Source organism: Tachysurus fulvidraco, chromosome 2 (genome assembly GCF_022655615.1).
Source record: "Tachysurus fulvidraco isolate hzauxx_2018 chromosome 2, HZAU_PFXX_2.0, whole genome shotgun sequence".
Lineage (NCBI taxonomy): Eukaryota > Metazoa > Chordata > Actinopteri > Siluriformes > Bagridae > Tachysurus > Tachysurus fulvidraco.
In genome coordinates this window covers 13,674,091-13,696,592 of record NC_062519.1, presented here as the reverse complement: position 1 = coordinate 13,696,592, position 22,502 = coordinate 13,674,091, and the positions used below count along the sequence as shown (strand labels likewise).

The window sequence follows — 22,502 nt, the reverse complement described above, 5'->3', positions numbered from 1 at the left end:
TGATTAACCACAGACTAATTTGTGTCGGTTTGTGGTAACCTCACTAGCCTCTTTTTGCTGCAAAAAAAATGCAGCGTTTCATGTTCTTGATAAACCTCAAAGCGCTGATGTAGATTCTTCTTTCATGAATCTTATACAGAAATTCTTCTCTGTGGCGTTTCCTGCTTTTGATGTTACAAGCAGGCAAGTCTGGAAAAGGCCTCGGGACACGAGGTGAACGATCATAGTGTTTGTGGAGGAGCATGATGACACAGATTAGCAGGATGTGGGTTTACAGGATCTCATTTCACTGTAGGGTCGATGAGGCACAGCGCTAAATAAACCGTGCTGTGATGGACGGGACGACAGAAGCCCAGACGCCTGAGTGGCGTTAGTGGTTAGCGGTTAGCGTCAGTAGTATTGAGACACGTTAACAAGGACTGACTGGTAGAAGTGAGTGATGAGACTTCAGAGCGTTTTTCTCTCTATAAGTCTGTCATTAATCGGTAATTACTTCCTTCCTGTATGTTCTCCTCTACCCCTCTGCAGGGGAAGCGTGTGGCCGGGGAGGACGGCTCAGAAGGCTTCAGTGACCTGTTCCAGGAAAACTCCATGCTGCAGAAGGAAAACGACAACCTGCGCATGCGTGTGAAAGCCATGCAGGAGACTATCGACCGTCTTAACACCCGAGTCACTCAACTACTGACCAATGAGATTAACCTACTGCTCACGAAGACAGGTCACACACATACACATGACTTGTCATTGTCAAGTCGTTGCACCTTGCCATAGACGTATCTCTTTGTTGAATCTTAAAATAAATCATTTTTTTTTTATCCTTAGGGGAAACTAACGAGGAGATTGGGAATCTGATCCAAAACTACATCCGGGAGATTGAAGAGCTCAGGTGAGATATTTTCTAATATGACTAATAACCGTTTTGCACACAGTTCTGTCCATAATTTCTCTGCCAGGAGATAAATGTCATTTGGTCTTCCTCAGGTCTAAGTTGTTGGAGAGCGAGGCGATGAACGAGTCTTTGAGACGCAGTGTCTCTCGTCTCTCATCCCGTTCTCCTTACCCTGCATCTCACGCACCTGCACCCGGACACCCTCTGGGCTCCTCCCCATCCATTTCCATGGAGGCCGAGATGACGGACGTGCTTCGTCGCGCCAAGTTAGACATCGAGAGGCTGAAGAAGAAAGAGAGGAATCAAAGGCGTAAGAGGTGAGAACTCCTGTGGAACACAAGCAGTAAACCGGATAATTTGCTTCTGGTGACACCCGCAGCCAGTAAAAATTTTTTTACCGATTTGATTCGGTACCATGTTTATTTAAAACAAAGCATACAAATTATAGCTTCTGGATTCAAGATCGAGAAGTGGAACGAATTTCACTTTGATTCACATGTTTATGGTAGCAAAAGTAGAATCCAAAACTCATTAAAGAAGCAGTATGTGAGATTTGGAATGAACTGTGATGTCTCCAGCTGTAAAACATGCTGATCTCAGATTTACCTGCCAGGTCTGTGTGCAAATGATTTGAAATAAATAATGCAGAGGACAACATTCTGGCACAGATACAAATGGTCCCTCCGTAAATCTCTCAGTGCAGTGGGGAAGGGGAAGAGGAAGGGCACACACTGTAGCGGAGGAGTCTGAGAATTTGGCTGTAATGTGAGAGGCTTCAGGTAATAGCTAAGCGCTTTGATCCGCACAGATCGTGCTGGTATTACGAGACAGGGAAAGGATGACTCAGACTGATCACGTACAGCAGCAGCACTGGCATTAATCTCTCCTGTCTTTTGCGGGTCCCTCTGGCAAAGTGTAAAGTGAAATCACTCTTTGACTACTTCTTGACTGATATAGACTTATAAAACAGTCCTCGTTAAGTTTTATGGATGAGGACTGTGTTTTTCTGTGTCTTGACCTTGAAGTCCAGGGTTACTATTATTTGGTAGTGTTTTTTCGTGCATCCTCATTGTTCTGCGCTTTTGAATATTATGTACGGAGTAAATACTCTGGAACATGTTGTTATAGGAAAATAAGTGATGACTAGGAGGATCATCCCTGTGATCTATAATGTAATACCTTCCTCTTATTTCCTTCCTTCCTTTTTTCTTTTTTTTTCTAACACCACAATCATCTGATAATAAACGTCATGCTTTTTGTCTGTTTATAGTTAGTTAGTAAGTTAGACAAATTAGTTTCTGTTAATCAGGTACATTAAAACAGCTGCCATTCTCGTACCAGCTTCCGTTTTTTTTCTGTCTTGAGATTAATAATAAATAAAAATCCACAGTTTGTCATGTCACTGAGAAACTCCTGAAGACACTCCTGCGGTGGAAAACGTACTGACATTTACCCAGTGCTGATCCTCCTTCCATAAATCCTGACACTAAATAAAATGTGTATTTAATTAAAAGAGTTGAAGTTGTGTATAACACATTTGAATCACACCACAGATTTGATTGGCACTAATTCAGAGCTGCTGTATTAGAACTGCTGATTAATGTTCTGTGATATAAGTTGTACTAATGCATTTTATTTTTATATATTGTGCTTTTCCAGTCCAGAACGGGAGAAGGGCTTGAAGAAGAGAGCAAAGCTCCAGGCTCAGGAGAATGGCCAGAGCTGTGAGAGCAGAGAGAACGGAGACGGCGACTCGGATAATGAGCCTGAAGTGGTCTGAACTTTTTTCTTAAGACTCTTACGAGTCATCCTTTGAAAAAAGAAGTATGCAACATTATCCTGAGTTAAGTTTGTATATGTATTCAGGAGGGTATGTACACGCTGCCTGAAGAGGAGAGCGGCTGTGAGGAAGACGAAGAGGATGAGATAGAGGAGACCAGAGAGGAGGAAGAATTTGACAGTGACGAGAGTCTGGTAGACTCCGACTCGGACTCTGATGAAAAAGGTTTGCAGAATAATTTTAGCTTTCTTTTTTCTTTTTTATCAGATTTTTATATAAATATATATGTATTTTTTTTAATTTTATTTGCAAATGTCAATAGATTTAGATAAAGGTTCTGTCACTCTTTTAATTCCAGCAAACCTCCAAGCCGACCTGGCAGACCTGACCTGTGAGATCGAGATCAAGCAAAAACTAATAGACGAATTGGAAAACAGCCAGCGGCGTCTGCTGACACTAAAACTTCAATATGAGGAGAAGCTCATCCTGCTGCAGAACAAGATCCGTGATACACAGCTAGAGAGAGACCGCGTGCTGCAGAATCTCAGTGAGTCTTTACTACACCATGTTTTATCATTATTAGAGCAACCACATGCCCGACTTATCATCCATCCTGTATGTGATTTATAACAGTGTCCATGGAGAACTACACAGAGGAGAAAGCCAACAGGATCAAAGCGGAGTACGAGAAGCGTCTGAAGGAGATGAACAGGGATCTGATGAAGCTCCAGGCAGCACAGAAGGAGCACGCTCGCCTGCTGAAGAACCAGGGCCGATACGAGAGAGAGCTCAAGAAGCTGCAGGCTGAAGTGGCTGAGATGAAGAAAGCCAAGGTGTGGTAGAAGCAGAATATAGACAAATTCTGCCACCTAGAGGCAAAGAGTAGCCATTAGAAATCCGGTGCATAAGTTCCTGCACAGTACATAGATAGATTTTATTTCACTATTTTGTATCGAAATCAACTATTTTTCACAACTGTACATATCGTTTTTACTCCAATGAACAAACAGTAGTATTCTCTTTTACCTTATGTATCTCCCAGAGCCTCTGGTCTTTTAGCTCGCAGATTTATTTTATGCGCATAAAGCAACGATTTACATTTTAGACTCATTGGATTATTTTAATGTGTGCAGTAAGATTCCTTTAGGTATTCATTTCTGAAGTTTGGTGTATGCAAAAGCCAAAAATCATGATGCATGAAGTTCATTAATCCGTGATGAGGAACCATGGTGAATTTGCTGTTATGTTCTGTATTACTTCTCAGTGTGCTGTTTGATTTCTTTCTGCCGTAGGTCGCGTTAATGAAGCAGATGAAAGAGGAGCAGCAGAGGAGAAGGATGATTGAAGCCAAGAGGAACCGAGAGATCGCCCAGCTCAAAAAGGAACAGCGACGGCAAGAGGTTACATGACGTTACATCATCACAGCTTCGGCCTTGTGTTTTCTATTTCAGTGCAGAAAACATGCCTGCGTCGCCTTCCTGTTCAGTATTCTGTTCGAATTCACTGCTCATTGTCTTTGTTGCACCGTATTTAAGAAATGGAGGAAATTATGCAATAATAATGACGTGTGAGTATTTTTCCTGCGTTCTGATATTTCTCACTCTGTTTGCAGTATCAGATCCGTTCTCTTGAGTCGCAGAAGCGGCAGCAGGAGATCATCCTCAGGAGGAAGACTCAGGAAGTGACGGCTCTGCGTCGACTGGCAAAACCCATGTCGGAGCGCGTGGCGGGCCGCGCCTCTCGTCGTCCACCCAGCCTGGACTCTGGAGCCGAGCTCTCAGCCAGCACCACCACCTCCACCACCACGTCATCAGAACCCGAGTCTAGCCGTTCTGTCTCCAGCATCGTCCGCCAGTGGAACAACAAGCTGAATGGCTACCTGGGAGAGAGCGAGGGATCTGGGGGAGGATTGTCCCGGCTGGCCAAGTCAGTGCCATTTATTTATTTATTTGTTTGTTTGTTTATTTATTGCATTTGAAACAGAACCCTTTTTTTTCTAAAGATTTATCTTTTATAAACATTTTTGGTCTGGACCTTGCAGTGGCAGGAAGAAGTTACAGAGGAAGGGTGTGAGCAGCAGCTTCTCGAAGGCGGCGAGGCAAAAATGGCAGGCTCTGGAGAGGAGGGTCATGGATATAGTGATGCAGAGGATGACCATTGCCAATGTGGAGGCTGACATGGACCGCCTCATAAAGGTAGCACCTGCATGCGTAGCTTAAATCATTTCTATTTGTACAAACTAATGTGTTTTTTAATGGGTTTCTAATATATAATCTAATAGAGTGTAGACGTGTAGCTTTCCATTATAATTGTGTATTGTTACCAACTTGATCAGAAACGGGAGGAGTTGTCCATGCAGCAGGAGGCACTGTTGCGTAAGCGAGAGAAACTCCTGAGCGAGGGGCCTAGAGAGGAGGAGGACGAACGAGTCGTACAGGAGATGAACGAAGAAATCGAGGTGCTCAATGCCAACATTGACTACATCAATGACAGCTTGTCTGACTGCCAGGCCACAATTGTACAGATTGAAGAGACCAAGGTTAGTGTCTGCTCACAGATTAACCCCAATGTGCTTTATAGAGCATAACGGTTTTTATTTTTTAACAAACACACACAGACATTTAAGTAGGAAGACTGTGCACATTGTGTTGTGATGTTCACACCTTGCAAAAAAAAAATTAAACAAAAAGAATAATTATGTATTTTGTGTATGTATAATATCTAATCTAACCACAGGGGTTGCGAGCCAATAATTTCTGTGCCGGTCCCAAGCCCGGCTAAATAGAGAGGGTTGCATCGGGAAGGGCATCCGGCATAAAACATGCCAAAGTTAAATGTGTGCGTCGTCAGTAATCAAAGGAAAAGTGTACAAGAAAGTAGTGAGAGCAGCTCTGCTGTATGGGTTAGAGACTGTAGCAGTGAGGAAAAGACAGGAGGCATGAGGAGATGGAGGTAGCAGAGATGAGGATGTTGAGGTTCTATTTAAGAGTGACGAGGATGGACAGGATTAGGAACGAGCACATCAGAGGGACGGCTCAGGTTGGCTGTTTTGGGGAGGATATATTGAGATGGTTCGGACATGTACAGAGGAGGGAGATGGTTATATTAGTAGAAGGATGTTTGAGAAGGAGCTGCAGGTAACATGTCAAGAGGAAGGCCAAAGAGGAGATATATGGATGTGTTAAATGAGGACATGGAGATAATTGGTGAGAGAGTAGTGGATGCCAAGGATAGAGTTAGGTGGAAACAGATGATTCACTGTGGTGACCTGTAACGGGAAAAGACAAAAGTAGAAGAAGTGTATGTACATTTGTCACCAATAGTCTAATTGTATTTATCTGAGAAAAATCCTGTTTCTCTTCAGGATGAGTTGGACTCAGTGGAAATGTCAGTGGTCATCAGTTCCTGTTCCCTGACTGAAGCACGTCACCTTCTGGACCACTTCCTAAAGGCCTCCATCGATAAAGTGAGCGAACTGAAACTCTTCGTTTATTACCCTTTTTTTCCTTTTTTTTTTTCTTTTTTTTACCAGAAGAAAGTTAAAATATTTTAATTATCCCAGTGGCAATGAGATGCAGTGATTAGGGTCTGTAGTTGAACATGTGTAATTTGCTTATGTATGTATATCTGTACAGAATTTACAGGTCGCCCAGAAAGAAGCCCAGATCAGGCTGTTAGAGGGACAGCTGCGACAGACAGACATGATCGGCTCCTCCCATAATCACATGATCCTGGACGCTTTGAGAGAGAAAGCAGAGTGTATCCCCGAGTTACAGGCTCTCATTCACAATGTCCAACAGGGTATGTCGATTCAAACCAGTGTTTTTCCTAAATAGGAAAAATGGATGTGCTTTTCTACTTGTTAGTCTGATCTGAGTAGAAAACCTTGCGTACTACTACTGATTTATATGTTGTTGTATAGTTACAGACATAGAAAGTTACTTTGGCATGTTAGAAATTGCTGATGATTGCATGTAGACCCATAAAAACCTGGCATCACTCACAGAGGTACACTGGATAAGTAAAAGGGAAAATACCACCAAAACATTTGTGTGCTTATTGTGGTGACAGCAGTAATGACGATTTGATATTTTTCAGGTCAATCTTTCTATAAAATCCTCATTTCATTTAGATTATTTGCTATATTATTTGGATTTAGATTATTTGGACTGTTTTTAAATACTGTCTTTTTCCCCCACAGAAAACGGCTACGCTAGCACGGACGAGGAGGTGTCCGAGTTTAGCCAGGCCTCAGAAACAAGGTACGCTTCCAGCTTTGCATTGGATTTCATATCTGAGTTAATTGTAATCATTTGATCATATCTATATCTATTTATCTATATCTGTTTATTATTGTTGTTTTTTTTATCCCAGTTACTCTCAAATGAAATCTTCAGCCAGTCAGGATGACTTCAAGATCAAGGTACGCGCATCCCCTCGGAAAAATCTGCACTGCTTTTCCTCCTCATATCCATTAGGTGGCAGTGCAGTATAAGCAAATAAATCTAAATGTTCCCTAGGATCTGCTGCCTCAAGTGCTTACTGTTTAATTATTTATTCAAAATTTTATCTCTGCAGTCTGAGCCTCGCATCGCAGGTCAGATGAAGGCGGTGTCAGCCGAATACTTGGGTCCCGTCCTAGACACCACCACCAAGAACATCACCAAGTCTCTGGCCTCTCTGTCCGAGATTCAGGAGAATGGCTTGGGCATCATTCTACGCGAGACCTACTCCAGAGAAAGCATGTCCCGCACTATAAACCTTCCGGTCCGAGGACACACATTGTAAGGGAGATTATGTGACTCTCACAATGCATTTTGCATTCCTGAGCATTTTAGAGTTCACAGGTCTGAAGACACTGTTAGAATAAACATTGAAGTGAATAATGCAGCGCTAAAGTAGTCAAGTGCTTGTCTATTTGAACAGAAATGATTTGAGGCTGTTATGATTAGGTTGTGACGCTGTCTGTTTGTTGTTCAGTCCCAGGCAGTCCAGATGCTCAGACGCTTCTCCGTTCGCCAGGCGGCCATCATACGATAGAAGTCAATCATACAGGTGACAAACACACTTCACTCAGCCTCACAGTGATGCACTACTTCTACCCTCTTCTGTATCTTGTGTGGTACATTTTTCTTCTACTGGTTGCATGTTCACTCCAGTTTTTCTGGACCTGAATCCCATTCACTGCTTTACGGTGTTCTTTAGGATCTAGGCTCTCATGTGACATCATGTGTTGGAAGCATTCGCATTAAATAAGAAGCCAGTTGGTTTTGTCCTTCTGTGCACAAGAGGGGTTTCAAATAAAAATCCCATGATCTCATTGGAGATTGGATTGCTGTGTGATTTAAATAAACATGAATATCAAACATGAAAGTTTTTATTACAGCCGTGTTTTCACCTTCCGTGATTTCCACAACATGAACACATACCGTCACGCTACAGCTAATGTTCATGTTTGCAAACACACGACTGCTAAAGTGTTAAGAGTTTTATGGTGGAAATTTTGATGTTCATTTAAATTTTAGCTTCATTAAAATGCTAATTAGGTAATAAAATGTGGAATAAGCAATCTGAGAGCTCTAGGGAATAATATTAAGTTGGCCAGCAAACAGAGAATGCTAGACATTTTATTCTTTTAACGAAAAAAAAATTGATTCTTTGTGTGCTAGAATATTCATGAAGCCTCTTCTTTAATTATTCTGTGCTACTCAATCATGAATTTCCCAGTTAATCATGCTTTTAATTGTGTAAAGTATTCAGACAAGAACCTAGAAGTAACATTAAAATCAAACTTCTTCAGTTTGTACATATTGTGCCTGATTGTTACGGGATTTTTCTGTCGAGTGAATAGATTTACAGGAAAAGCTACATATAAAAGGAGGTGTTTTCTCTTGCTAATTGATATTAGGCTTAATATAGCCTGTGGCATTTTTTGTTCATTATGTTGCGATTTTATTATATGAAACGACTCCAGTGAGCCCTGACAGGCCACATCGAGCTGTAATGATGATAACACACAGAGCTATTCTCCCGTTCATTACGCCCTGGTAAAGTAGTAGGGAAGGGAGTGTGTGAATGATGGGAGAGTTTGAGTGTGAGGGCGTGAGAGCTACGAGAGTTGCAAATCACCAGTGCTGTAGTGTTGCATATTTCCTTGTTCTCAGAAGTACAATGTGCCACTGCTGATTTCCCCAAGAGGTCTGTAAGAAAAACGGTATCGCTCCTGTATACACGGACTCTTAGCCAGCGCATTATCATTTCTGCAGCTTAAACCATTTCTCTCTCGTGTCTGATTGCAGTCATTTTCTCAACTCCTAACTCACTAGAACATTTTGGAATGTTTGGCATCTACTTTGAAATGAGAAATACAAATTACTAGGCACCTTTCATAACTGGGGTAGTTACTGTACAGATGGTGGTTATTATCATCGTAGCATTCTGATGTCCACGTGATGACTCTACGTGGCCTTATTGTTAGAGAGTCTGACTCGTAATCCTAAGGTTATGGGTTCAAGTCTCGGGCCGGCCACGACTGAAGTGCCCTTGAGCGAGGCACCGAACCCCCCAACTGCTCCCCGGGCGCCGCAGCATAAATGGCTGCCCACTGCTCCGAGTCTGTGTTCACGGTGTGTGTGTGTTCACTGCTGTGTGTGTGCACTTTGGATGGGTCAAATGTAGAGAACGAATTTTGAGTACGGGTCACCATACTTTCTTTCACTTTCTCTGTAAAGTTTACCTAAGACACTTACTTTACTCTTGTAATTTTAGTACAGTGACTTGCACTTTTCTAATCCGGTGTTTGTTCTCCTCAGACCTCCTGAGACCATCTACACCCCCCCCTCGTCCCCTCCCCTCCGTACCCGTAACGACCGCAATGTTTTCTCCCGCCTTACAAGCAACCAGAGCCAGGGTTCTGCGCTGGACAAGTGAGTACACAGATGCATTACATTAAAGCATGTTACTGGATTAGACTTGATTTTGGCTTGAATTTCCCATCTCTCAACACACAGTTTGTTTTGAGTTCGTTAAGGTGCGATTGAGAGGAAAGCTACTGAGATATTGAGAACGTGAGAAACGAGTTGAGCCATCCTTCTCAGCTGCCAATTAGGAGAGGTGCTTTCTTAGCCGAGAAAATCCGTCAAAGTTCATCCAATCGCGGAGTTCGCTCTCCACACTGCTTGAGAGTCCCCCATTATTAATGCTCCACGGCTCCAGCGGATGCTCATTATAGCATGGCGAGTGGGTAAATTAGCCCAGGATAACCAATTATACCCCCTTCTGAAGACGGCTCATGTTAGCCTTTTCCTTTCATAATCGAATCAGCAGCGCCTGAGATCTCTGTACAGGACTAAAGGGGACCGTACTTCACTCGCTCTATTTTCAGCCTATTGCATATTAATAAAGGAGCAGTGAATCTACGAGTTGTTGTATTTCACAGCAAGCGGTGGCTTATTCTTGCCTTTTCTGAAAGGTTATCGTCACATTTATTTTATGGATGTTGGTGGTTACGGTGTTCTCCGTGGTTTTTATCGGTGTAAAAAGATTCGTAAAGAATCAGCATCATTTCTTTTTGCCCACTGAGTTTAAAATTTCTTTGCTTGTTCATGACAGCATTCGATAATAAAAGATCATAAAGAGAAGCTCTGTTAACCTGCTTCATGCTTTTTTTTTTTTTTAAGACTTATTTATAATATTTATACCACACTGCTTTGAATTGTTCGAGCTGATGTTCTAAAAACAGCAGCTCTGACAGAAATGTTGTCATTTTAAGTCTCAGGTTTAATTCAGGATTAACTCACTCATTCTACCGAGTTATAGTTTCTATAGTAACCGCTTATACAAGTGTCTTGTTGATATGATGAAAGTATGGAGATGTTGTTGTTTTGTTTTTGTTTTTTCAAAGAGACTCCAGTGGCGATGATTTGTGAAGCACATTTCTAAGTTTTATTTCTTACTTAAGAGACAAAATATGATTGTCTGTGTGCCGTGATGTGTTCTGTTGCTCTGTTTTTATTATACTGCCATTCAACTGAATAGGAAGTGATACAATAATGCAAGCGTTTAGTTGGAATCGGACATCGTATTTTTGACACGCACAGTTACGAGTCCTCGTTATAATCAGTGTAAGACCGGACCAGCACTTCACACGGTTCTTCATGTCTTCCTTTATGCGTATGCATATGCATGCCATGTTGATTAATGTTCGCTGACTAATTCTGATTAGCGGTGGTGTCCTAAAGTGGAAGATTGGCACTTCATTAACCTGTGGTTCACTTGGCTTTAGTTCAGAGGTTCAGAGCTGCCGGTTTCCTGAATTGTTTTCCTCAGGATTTGAGATTTCACTCCGTGTACTCGAACTTCCCTTCACGTAGATTCGTCTTTTGACTGGGGCAGATCGTTATCATACGGGCCACCATGCAGACTCTTATCAGATCTTCTACAGAATAAGAGCATTGTAAATAAAAACCAATTGCGGAAACATTTACGTGAGAAATGTGGTATTTGTGAAAATCCCTAGTTTGGAACAAAAAAGAATTTCGTATACTATGAAATGTACAGTCTGTAAATTAAATATCAGGAGATAAAATTTGCGTGTGAGGAGATAATAAAGTAGATGTATGGCTGATTATATTTCTTTAACATGCACACAAGCGAATACAAGGTAAATCAGTATTACTGGAAGTGCTGTAAATGTGACAAGAATTGTTAGTTACGGAAGCATTAACTAAAACACTGCTAAATGAGGCCCGGTGTGTTTACCCTCAATAGTGTATTAGAGTAGCTTAATTGCTTTGCATCAATTTTTAATACTTGCTGTTATTGCTGTGGCACCAGAATGAATCCTCCGAGCAGAACATGGTGGAGGGTTGCTGGGTTTTCTAATGATCAGACCAGGAAATCCATCACAATGTCTGAAACTCATTTCTGGGTGAAAATAAGAGCCCCGTTTCTGATCGGTCAGATATTCCCACTTTCTTTCTTTCTTTCTTTCTTTCTTTCTTTCTTTCTTTCTTTCTTTTCTTTTCTTTTACATTTATTCCAGTAAAACATTTGCTCCTGTTTCTCATGGTCATTTTTGTCTTGCGTGACTTCCACAGACACCAGATCTCTTAATGAGACCTCAGAGCAAACTCTCATCTGTGACCGTTTTGTCAGGAATCTGTTTAACACCCGGTGTGCGTTTCTGCTTAAAATTTGCGTAAAATATTCTCCACCTAAAGAGCTTCAGAAGCACAACTTGTAATTGAACTACAAAATAAAACGATGCTGGGTTTTACTAAAAAAAAAAAAAAAAAAGAAGAAGAAAAAAGCTGCACTCTGAAGCTCCTAAATATTTGCAGTGGGAGTTTGGCGTGCACTGGCAGGGCAAATGTTTTAAAGATTGCAGCCAAGAGTGGGCTCCACTTCCACCTCCTGTGATGTCCAGTCGGATATCATTTTAACCCTTCCTGACCCACTCTACATACGCTTTCCTCTTAACTCCTCCCTTTCTTCTCCTATCCTCATATCCTTCTATCTGTTGCCTGTTTCCTGAGAGTCTTTCCCTCTTTCCATTTAAAAAAAAAAAAAATCCCTCCTCCCTTTTTCTGTAACTGACTCCTCCCACCCTCCCCTAACCCTGCTGCTGTTCTGCCCTTTAGGTCTGATGACAGCGACTCCTCTCTCTCGGAGGTCCTCAGGTAGATTTCTCTGTCTAACTGTCTTCTTTTGTTGCTCCTGATGCCTGATTGGTCTGTCTGACCGTTTGTGTGGAGGGTGTGGCCACTGTTTGAGCATGCTGAATCCACACATTGTTGGCCCCTCCCCTTTTTCCATCCCTGTTCTGTGTTTGCTGTGAATCAAAGCATTGAATGAACCTTATGGTCTAACTTTGAGAAAACCTAAGAAATTAAAAACTCCTTTTTATTAGAGAGTGCATGAGACTCCAGTTTACCTCGTTAGAGCAAGAGACTCCAGTTTACCTCGTTAGAGCAAGAGACTCCAGTTTACCTCGTTAGAGCAAGAGACTCCAGTTTACCTCGTTAGAGCAAGAGACTCCAGTTTACCTCGTTAGAGCAAGAGACTCCAGTTTACCTCGTTAGAGCAAAAGACTCCAGTTTACCTCGTTAGAGCAAAAGACAACAATTTTGATTTTTCCCTATTGACCTAAAATTCATTAGTACAATATAGGAATAATGGTTCATTAACTTTTTTTATGTTAGCAAACGTTTTCATGTCTGAGTAACACTGTGCCTATTCAACCTGCTTGTCCATTAGTGCCGGTTGACAACATATTTAAGGCTGTTAACTCTAAATAATAAAGTCTGATGCGTTTCTGTTTCTTTTAGTCTCTGTAGGCGAGACTCCTATAAATTGGCTCATTCAAAAGCTGCAGTCTGCTCTAGTGTGCCACGCAATCTACTTTACCTTATCTAATAGAGCCTGCAGTGCAATCTCTCTGCACCTTCATAACCCTATTATCGCGACACTGTGATTGCATTTTTCTTTCTTCCGTCGAGAAGCTCTCGTTATCCCATTAGAAACTAATGGCATTGTGATGGAACGTGGGGAGCATGGAATAACCCCCTTTTACAGGTTTTCCAGCCTCTAAAACAATCACGCTCCAACTGTTTGCTCCCAAACTGACATGTCAGAAAGATCTGCGTGTGTTTTTATTAGATTCCTGATCCTTTGATCCTTTTTTTTTTATTTGACAAACAGCAGCAAATCCCTTTACCGCAGTAGTCCGATAAGGTTCATTCACACCATGATTCCCTCCTCCCACTGGTTATCCACTAAACATGTTGCTTCATCACATCCTCACCCTCTTGTCCTCCCTGCTGATGTTTGAGACAGAACGGAGATCCCATTCTTTCACCTGTTTTTTGTTTCATTCCTAAACGGTTTCATAACCACGAGCTCACTCTGCATTGATTTTAAGTGCTGCATGAAGATTTGATTTAGAAAATGATTTCTGTGGCTTTTTTTGATATGCTGTGGGTTTGCTGTATCATTTTACCGGATTAGATTATAGAATGTGCTTGCATGCAGAGTTTTGTTTTTGATGCTGAGCTCTGTGTGTGTGTGTGATTTTAGCACTGAACGTGACACGTTTGCTCAGCATGGCAATACACCTGGGTATGTGGGCTTGATCGCTCGAGTGTGATTTGGCGAACAGCGAGGGCTGAAAAGATGTCGCATGACTATATTATCCTCCGCTTAACTATCATTACTCACCTGCAGGGTCAAATGAGCACATCAGCCATTGACCATCCTACATGGCTTTGCTGTCGAGTCCCAACAAACCTCAGACGATTTGTTTTCACAGATGCTTATTTCAGCATTATCTCTCTAGCAGGAATCACGTAATATAAAGTAGCACATTCCTGAGGTCATATTAATACATTTATTTATTTGACATTTTTTTGTCCTAGTGAGCATGCAGAAACTTGGTTCGAAAATATACTCTCACCAACCACTTTAATAAGATCACCTGTACCCTTCTTCATTCATGTAATCCTCCAAGCAGTCAAACATTCAGCAGCATAATATTTGAAATTATGCAAATACAGATTAAGAGCTTAAGTTCAATATCACACGAAACCTTAAAACAATGTTCCCTGATTGCTGGTGCCAGATGATTTGTTTGATTGAAGTATCTTTTGAAAATCTCTCAGGACTCACAACAGTGAGCAGCAGTTCTGTGGGCAGTTCTATGCCTTATTGATGACAGATTGAGAGAGAGAGAGAGACAAAATGGCCAGCTGATTTAAGCTGGTTCAAGAAGGTTACAGTAAATAAAGGAACTACTAACTACAACTGCGGTGAGCATAAAAGCATCTCGCAAACTTCAGAAGGGCATCAGGTTCTAGTCCTGACAGTCGAGAACAGAGGCTACAATACGCACCGAAACGCACCGACATTACCTGGATGTAAATGTTACCTAATGCTCTAGACATGTAGAATATTATGCAATGTGCTTCCTAAACATGATTGGCTGATTGAAAAATTGCAAGAATGAGTGGCCAGTGAATGTATGCATATTTTACCATCCTGGTTGCCACAAGTTCCCCAGCCTCCTCCTTTAGCCACCATGTTCCAGTTTCCTCTTTAATCAGCTCTCCTCCCGTCTCCTCTGTCCAACTTACCCTGAATGGCGGTTCGGCCATTATTAGGAACACAGAGCTGCTAAGCCCTTACGCTTGCACACTGGAGACCAAATTTTTCTGTGCTGAATCTCTCAGTCCGTTTCCGTCTCACACGGATGACTTCCCAGAGACAGAGAATGGCCCGAGGCCAGACACGCCGGGAATGGTGCCAGCCTCAAGAGGAGATCCTCGTTATTTTGCAGAGTGGAGAGAAGGACTGTTAAGCTCTGCCAGGCTGCTCATCGGTTCCATAGAAGTATGTGGGCTAATTGGCTCTGAAACTCTAGGAGGCAAGATGCGCAGCTTTCGGACTAGGAGGTTTGACAACAGAACTAAACTATTAGTAAGTTTGTGTACAATCGGTGCCTTCTTTTTTGTTTTGTTTTTCTTTTTTTTACTTTACTTAGTGCTTGCGCAGGGTAATTATTCTGCCCTGCTCCAAGAAACATCTGAGGTAGAAGATAGACGGTAGAATGTGAAAGCAACCCTAAATTTTATTGCAGTTGTGCCTTTAGGACCCAATAAAAGATTTCTCATTGGCCATTTACGGAGATAGCGACCTCTCCGTTGTGATTCGAGAACACTGAATGTGTTGAACAATTGCTCCGTGACAGCCGTTCCTTTTGCCTCTGGCTTCCGTTCGTCAGAAGTCCACACCGAAACACAGACTGCCAGCTGTCACGGCACATCACGTCCTTTCACGACGCTCCCTCCGATCATTTTGAGACAGATGTGAAGTTTTACGTTGGAGCTAAATCAGAAACTCTGCTCTATTCGAAGAGCTGCTGCCGGTAGCATTGCGCTTCTTGTTCTGCCCATGTTTTGATGCAAGCGAGCGTGGCAGGTGTCATGCTAATTCTGTCATTCCTGCGACAGTGCATGAGGCACCGACATCGTGGGTCACATTCCTTCGAGATGGAGGCAAGTAATCCTCGTTGCCTCTTGTCTGGCTGCCTCACTGGTAATCGCTTCGGACCTGTAACTCAAGCCAAAAGTGTGTGAAGCCAGTTGGAGGCGAGTGTTAGAGGCTCGGCAGGTCTGAAGTGTCTGGAGCTGCCAGAGAGATGATATGATGGCTGTGATCCTAATTGGAGGGCATCTCGCTAAAGTTCAGTCTGTGAAGAAAAAAGGGCAGGGGCTGTCTCCAGCAAATATTTTATAGGGCTATAAATAAATAAGCAAGCCTGTAAGAGTGTCATATTTGTCTTCACATGGTTGTATTTTCCCCATGTTGTTATTTACAAAGCACAAAAGCATTTGAGCAGAAAAGCACAGTAGAGAAATCGCTCTGTCCTGAAACTCATAAAAGATTCATGTAAAAAGTCCCTTAGACATCAAATCAACCCATCCTTTATTTTATGTAATCACACATTATTGGCTACCAGCTGCTATGGTTTAGAGAGTTAACCGATCAGAATCACGAATTTCCCCATTACTTTCTGAAAGCTACACTCCAACAGACAAAAACGTACAGCAGATCTCATTTAAAAATAAATGTTATTAACATGGTTATTAAAATCACTGCTGGAAGATTATACCATCTACCGTCTGAAATCGACTGGAATTCAGATCATGTGGTGATTTTTTATTTAATATATTTCCTTTTAGAGGACTCCTAGTCCTTAGCTTGCTGTTATATATTGAAAGATTATCATCATCAGCCAGTCCTGATCCCTGGCATATTTCAATTTTTATTTCAGTCACAAATTAATCTGCACAGCTACTGTACAGGTGAACTCTGGCCACTCTGTCAATAGCAAAAGAAATCTGGGCTGGTTTAATTTTGGAGATTAAGCCTCAAACATCAGTCTAGCCACAGTTGCTAAACTAGCTTTCTTCAGTTCCACTGATCACCTTCATGCTGCTTAGAGAAACAGCTCAGCAGGCCCTAATTAGCACCTGCCTCAGATATGAAAGCACTTCCATTGTTTTGGTCGATTTCTGTCTGTCACACAAAGCCCAGCTGGGGTTTGATGAAGCAGATTAAGGAAACGCAATATTGATAATGAACTCGGGAGAGACGGAGGAGAATGGAGCATGGCTGTATAGAAGAGGAGGCGGGGAACCACAGGGCTTCTGGGTTGAGAGAGCTGCTAGACTTTGTAATGCCTTGACACTGAAAATAAAATCAGTTAGTTATCAAACACAAATGCATTTTTGCGTGCGTACATCCTCCCTGTGTTGAATGTATGTATCTCGGTGCAGGGGTGTGATCAGTCCAATGGCAGGGCTGAAGGGGGGCAGAACGGCTCCTTTGCAGTGTGTGGCCGTGGCTGAGGGACACTCCAAACCCGTGCTCTGCCTTGACGCTACAGATGAGCTGCTTTTTACCGGATCCAAAGGTAAACACACACACAGACGCTCCCTTTTTTTTTTATATTAGAGTGCTTGACCCAAAACTAAATTCGCACACAGCCAGATAATCAATGTGGTTTGCTTTCTCTGCTTGCTTTTGGCCCACACACAACATGCCTTATTGAACTTATCAGCAGCTTCATATTATGCACAAAGCCTCTGAAGCACAGAACAGCTGTGGAGGAAAGGCCTATGAACCACAGAGTGGAAAAGAACAAACGTTCAAATTGTCCAGGGGAACGGTTTGACATTTAAAACAGTTTTTGTGGATTTTTCATAGAGCAAATTAATGCCATTATTGGGCAAGTCTGTATATATTTATTATTCTGAAAAGGACTCAGTATTCCACCGTACAATAAATGTTCTGTAAACTAGAAGGAACTGCTTCAGGTTGAAATGTAATTTTTCCCTTTTTCTGTCTCAGTGCTGTGAAATGGATCCGACAGCATTAGTGGAACCCATTGTCATGATAAGCCCGATGGCACATACTGCCTGTTAGCTCATAAACTATATGGATTATAGAGCCATAGAGGAGGGCTGCTGTAGTGCTGTTCATTGGCTGTGGGTTTGTTAGAGCTATTCAGGCTATTCAGTTATGTGTGTCTGCTCAGGTGAGCCAAAAATAAGATGATAAATGTTTTAGAAACATAAACAATGTGGACAATGAGAACCCGTCATGCTCCTAGAGAGATGAAAGCACAACATTTCCCATTAAATAGTTTTTTCTTTCCATTTTAGATGTTGAGTTGTATGTGAAGAGTTAGAGCTCTCCCCCCCCCCCAAATTAGCCAAAGATATTTTAGTTTTGTGCATTAAACTGAACGATCATTTAGTACTGTTGTTATAAAGATATTAATGAGAATCCTAGATAATAATCATTTTTCTATGAAATTGAAATATCTATGAAGAGAAAAAAAAACCCCAAACAGAAACCATCATAATAACCACTCATCTATTTGCCCTCAGACCGCACGTGCAAGATGTGGAACCTGGTGACTGGGCAGGAGATCGTGACACTGCGGGGACATCCCAACAACGTGGTGTCCGTCAAATACTGCAGCAGCTCCGGCCTGGTCTTTACTGTCTCCACATCCTTTATCAAAGTCTGGGACATCCGGGATTCTGCCAAGTGTGTGCGCACCTTCACGTGAGTATCTCCTCAGGTCTTGACTTATCCTAGGCTTGTTACAAGGCTACATAATGTTTAAGACAGTGGGCATCAGAAATAAGCTAGCTCTTTGGGTTTAAACACTTGAACTCTTACCCAATCTCTGAGCTGTCTGGAACTGTGTACTATATACAAGGTTATTAACGGTATGCTTGCTGCATTTATTGATGTAACAAGAATTCACGCAGTACAGACTCGCACAAATACAGATATAAATGAACGATGCTATGGTTCAGTGATTTTGTAGCACATGGTGATGTGGTCACATTAGTTTTCTGTAAATAAATCTAATCATGATATCATGGATTAAGTGAATATAAAGTGATGCTTTGAACCAAATGTGGCTCATTATAACGGCCATTTTAATCCCGCAGAATCACAGTTAATTTTTCTTTTTTCTTCTTTAACATCTTCCCAATAGACATGACATACAGTATGTGATGCAAGCATTTGCAACTCAATAATAACCAAAAAAACATGCACCCACTATTCCACGATTGTAATCTGGATTTAAATACAAATGCTTTGTTACATGAACCGCTTGATCGTGCTGAATACACATTAGTGAAGGCGCTTCGGAATTGATTTGGTTTATAATTGATCACGCAAGGTTTTGTCGTCCCCCCCCCCCCCCACCCCCGAGCAATTTACGAATTTATGCTCATGTTTTTAATGTTTTATTTCCACTGTGAAACATGGAACCACTTTTTTTCTTTTCTTTTTAAATCAAGCACAAATCCGCTGCTAGATCGATCGCACACAATGTTTTGATGTACTCTCAGATACGTGCTCGCTGAAGTATAAATCAGTCCTCAGGCTTTTAAATGCTATCTATCACAGTGTTGTTCACTCTGGATGCTTTTCTTTCTTCTTGACTGTAGATCCTCAGGTCAGGTGGTTTCAGGAGATGCCTGTGCCGGCACGACCACCCGCACTATCACCACGGCCCCGGGCGAATACCAGATCAACCAAATCGCTCTAAACCCTTCCGGCTCTGTGCTCTACGCTGCAGCAGGGAACACAGTCCGAACCTGGGACCTCAACAGGTACATGACTCTCTGTTCAACTTCCACATCTTATAAAGGTTAAATGGCTCACACCAGCTAGTTCATTACAGATGCTGCAGATTACAGTTTGGAGCGTTTTTCTGTGTCATTATGCCGGTTTGCAATAAACAGCTTGCAGTCGCAGCGTGCCTTCTGGCTAATTTTAATATTCGCATCTGACTAAGAGTTAATGAATATGAATGGATATTCATTTAACCACCATGTATTTACAACAGCACAATCCACCGCAGTGAAACATTCGTCTTAAGTGTTTGTGTTTGACAGGAGTAATCGAGAAAAATCTGAAATGTTAACATACAGCATAAGCTTTAGTGAATGTCAACTTTAATGAATGTCACTTTTACTAAATGTCAGCTCTACTGTCAGCTCTACCGTAGCGTTTTTCACTACCCCAGCACCTCAAGTTCTGGTGATGGTTACAAATCCAAAGCCTTTGAACGTTATAACTGCCTGACTTTAGAACTCTGCATTCACTTGGTTATAAAATTTCTTCGAATGAACAAACAGTGTATGATCTCAGTAGCAGGAGGTGTTTATAATAATCATGAAATTCAGCACCGTGTTTATTTCCATGTTTCATTGATCAAACCGTGTCACACGCACATTCTTGCTTTTGACTTAAATAAGCTTCTCAGGTGTCTGATTTGTCTCACATCAACAGGTCCTGCTCTGTGTAACAACGTATCCTCAGATGTGGCTTTCCTTTTTCACATTTTCTCACCGAGGCGTAATGAGTATTTGATTAAAGCTATTGTAGGATTTGTTTAAGAAAAGCAATATTATATGCAGTCCAAAAGAAAAGCTGGACATTTTAATAAGGATCTGAGTCATCACAGTTATTTTTAACTCATTAAAGAAGCACAAAAACACGATGTCATTAAAGGTTCTGCTAATTGTACAATCCTAATTAGCCACTAAAAATTTGGCATGCAATCAAACCTGAGTTTTAAACACTAGTTCATTTATCTGATTCTTACAGAGTGGCTTAGATGAAATGTTTGTGTTGTGCAGAATGCAGGCCTCGGGGAAGCTGACAGGCCACATAGGCTCAGTCATGTGTCTAACAGTGGGATACTCCGGTGGAGGCAAAGACCAGGTCATCACCGGCTCTAAGGATCATTATGTGAAGGTATACCCACATTCCCAGAGCACCCTCTGATCTGCGTTTGTTTGTCCTGGAGTATTTTTCATACATGGCGTGTTGAGGGAAACGAGGAGCACCACGTATGCTGACGCTCTCGGTGCTGTCGCCACCTTTTTACAGGTGTTTGATGTTGCGGAAGGCATGCAGGGGAACATCGGTCCCGCGCACAACTTTGAGCCGCCTCACTACGACGGCATCGAGTGCCTGGCCGTGCACGGCGACGTGCTGTTCAGCGGTTCCCGTGACAACGGTATTAAGAAGTGGGATTTGGAGCAGCAGGAACTGATTCAGGTACAGGGGTGTAGCAGTAAGAACTGACGCTTTTCGAGGTTTTGTTTTCTTTTAAAATGTCAGAAGGTTTAGACACATTTTGTTTGATCTATTTTTATAATTTGAAAAGAGAAGAATAACCAGAAGATTAGAGATGTGAACATCAGGAGTACCTGAGATTCCTTTTGAATAATATTTCTCTGATAACATTTCTGTATACAAGTTCTTAAAGAGAATATCAAATGCAATAAAAAATCTTTTCAGTCCACGGCATTATCTTTAGTAAGTAACTGAGACCGACAATCTTAAATTAGCTTCAGAGCAGAGTAGAAGTTGCTTTATTTTCAGCTTGTAGTAGGAGAACAGCTGGGAGATTTCTTCCTGACAGGGCTTTAATGGTTTTTTTAAGCTTCAAGGCAGTCACCCACTCAGTGTAGATGTTCCATGCTTTGCTGGGAAAAGGGCAGAACTAATTGCTCGGCATAGTGACGTTCACATTGTCAGAAATGAGCCGCGTACCTGCGAAACACTCTGTTTCAGGTTCATCACTTTCCATTTGCATTTCTTTCCTAAGCATCAACGAGCAACTCGGAGACGTTTGTGCATTTTTAACAGATTCTGATTACGAGATTAACAGCTGTATCTTATTTTTAGCTTAGTTTTAATATGTTTTTCTACAACAGTGCTGATTGGTCAGATTGGAAGCTTTAGCTCTAATTCAAATCAGTAGTTTATATAGTTTTAATGCACATTTTGTTTCATTCACAGGAAATGTTGCGGACACAACATGTATAGTGCATTCAGCCTTTTGCCATTTTTATAGCACTACATAAACCTCTTATAATACTTACATGCTCTTAACATATCTGTAACATGATGTTAAAGGCATGATGTGAATGCATAAATTCAGTGTGTTCATGACATGATGGTTTAAAGCGCAGGTCAGTAAACATCAGAAATCGCAAACAGCGAAACTGCTCTCAATAAAGCACGATTGTAATAACACAACTTTGCCATGAGACTAGGTTTAAACAGACCCAGCGTAAACACCGAACAGGTGAATGCAGTTGGGTAACAAAGCACTGACAGGAGAGAGGTGGAGTCATGTCTGAAAGCAGGACAAGGCAAACAAAAGCATGTGGAGAAGAAAAAGCAACAGCACTTTTAGTTGTGTCTTTTAGTTTAATTCCATTCTGTGGCATGCTGAAGTGTTGAAGATCCCCTGCTTCACTAACATGTCTCTTGCTTTTTGTTTATCGACCTGAGTTCATTTTGGAAATTAAGCTTTGGTCATTTACAAGAAGGATCTCTCAATGTACAGGTACTATACATCTCTGGAGGATAATTAGTTGTGCTAATAGTCATATTGTCTCCTTTTATAACTGCGTAATTAGGTGGTCTAGGAGCAGGAAAGTCATTTTCAATATTAGAAGCTTCATACCTTTTGTACAGGGAACGGTCGATAAATGAAACACAATTTGCGAGAATAAAGGAAACTTTTGTAGTGGGTATTGTTCTATAACTTTGTATACACTCCAGACTACGACAGCTGCATATATTGCATGGTAATTACATGCATGATATTGTTCTGAGATAAGTGAAAATGTTGTATTTTGGTCGTTCCCCTAAGCAGTTAATATGGTGCGCTTATTATGTATGAAACCTAAAACTGCTCAATAACGGTGACACTTCATTTAATGT

At 41.6% G+C, this 22,502-nt stretch overlaps 1 protein-coding gene across 5 annotated transcripts in view; it reads left to right on the top strand.

Annotated features, from left to right (window-relative positions):
* The window catches only part of kif21b (kinesin family member 21B), a 54,411-nt gene that overhangs the window by 25,404 nt on the left and 6,505 nt on the right, over window positions 1-22,502 (top strand). For 3 of the 5 annotated variants that reach the window (XM_047806034.1, XM_047806038.1, XM_047806043.1), the window contains 24 exons: window positions 529-718; window positions 823-886; window positions 982-1,206; window positions 2,549-2,663; window positions 2,756-2,894; window positions 3,028-3,216; window positions 3,303-3,502; window positions 3,962-4,069; window positions 4,282-4,595; window positions 4,711-4,864; window positions 5,005-5,208; window positions 6,034-6,135; window positions 6,305-6,470; window positions 6,871-6,931; window positions 7,044-7,092; window positions 7,248-7,453; window positions 7,650-7,724; window positions 9,482-9,595; window positions 12,311-12,349; window positions 17,003-17,139; window positions 18,119-18,299; window positions 19,202-19,366; window positions 20,399-20,516; window positions 20,652-20,822. In XM_047806034.1, coding sequence (XP_047661990.1) covers window positions 529-718; window positions 823-886; window positions 982-1,206; window positions 2,549-2,663; window positions 2,756-2,894; window positions 3,028-3,216; window positions 3,303-3,502; window positions 3,962-4,069; window positions 4,282-4,595; window positions 4,711-4,864; window positions 5,005-5,208; window positions 6,034-6,135; window positions 6,305-6,470; window positions 6,871-6,931; window positions 7,044-7,092; window positions 7,248-7,453; window positions 7,650-7,724; window positions 9,482-9,595; window positions 12,311-12,349; window positions 17,003-17,139; window positions 18,119-18,299; window positions 19,202-19,366; window positions 20,399-20,516; window positions 20,652-20,822 — 3,486 coding nt within the window. The remainder of the gene's footprint in view (window positions 1-528; window positions 719-822; window positions 887-981; window positions 1,207-2,548; window positions 2,664-2,755; window positions 2,895-3,027; window positions 3,217-3,302; window positions 3,503-3,961; window positions 4,070-4,281; window positions 4,596-4,710; window positions 4,865-5,004; window positions 5,209-6,033; window positions 6,136-6,304; window positions 6,471-6,870; window positions 6,932-7,043; window positions 7,093-7,247; window positions 7,454-7,649; window positions 7,725-9,481; window positions 9,596-12,310; window positions 12,350-17,002; window positions 17,140-18,118; window positions 18,300-19,201; window positions 19,367-20,398; window positions 20,517-20,651; window positions 20,823-22,502) is intronic. The other 2 variants (XM_047806035.1, XM_047806046.1) reach the window with 1 other exon arrangement.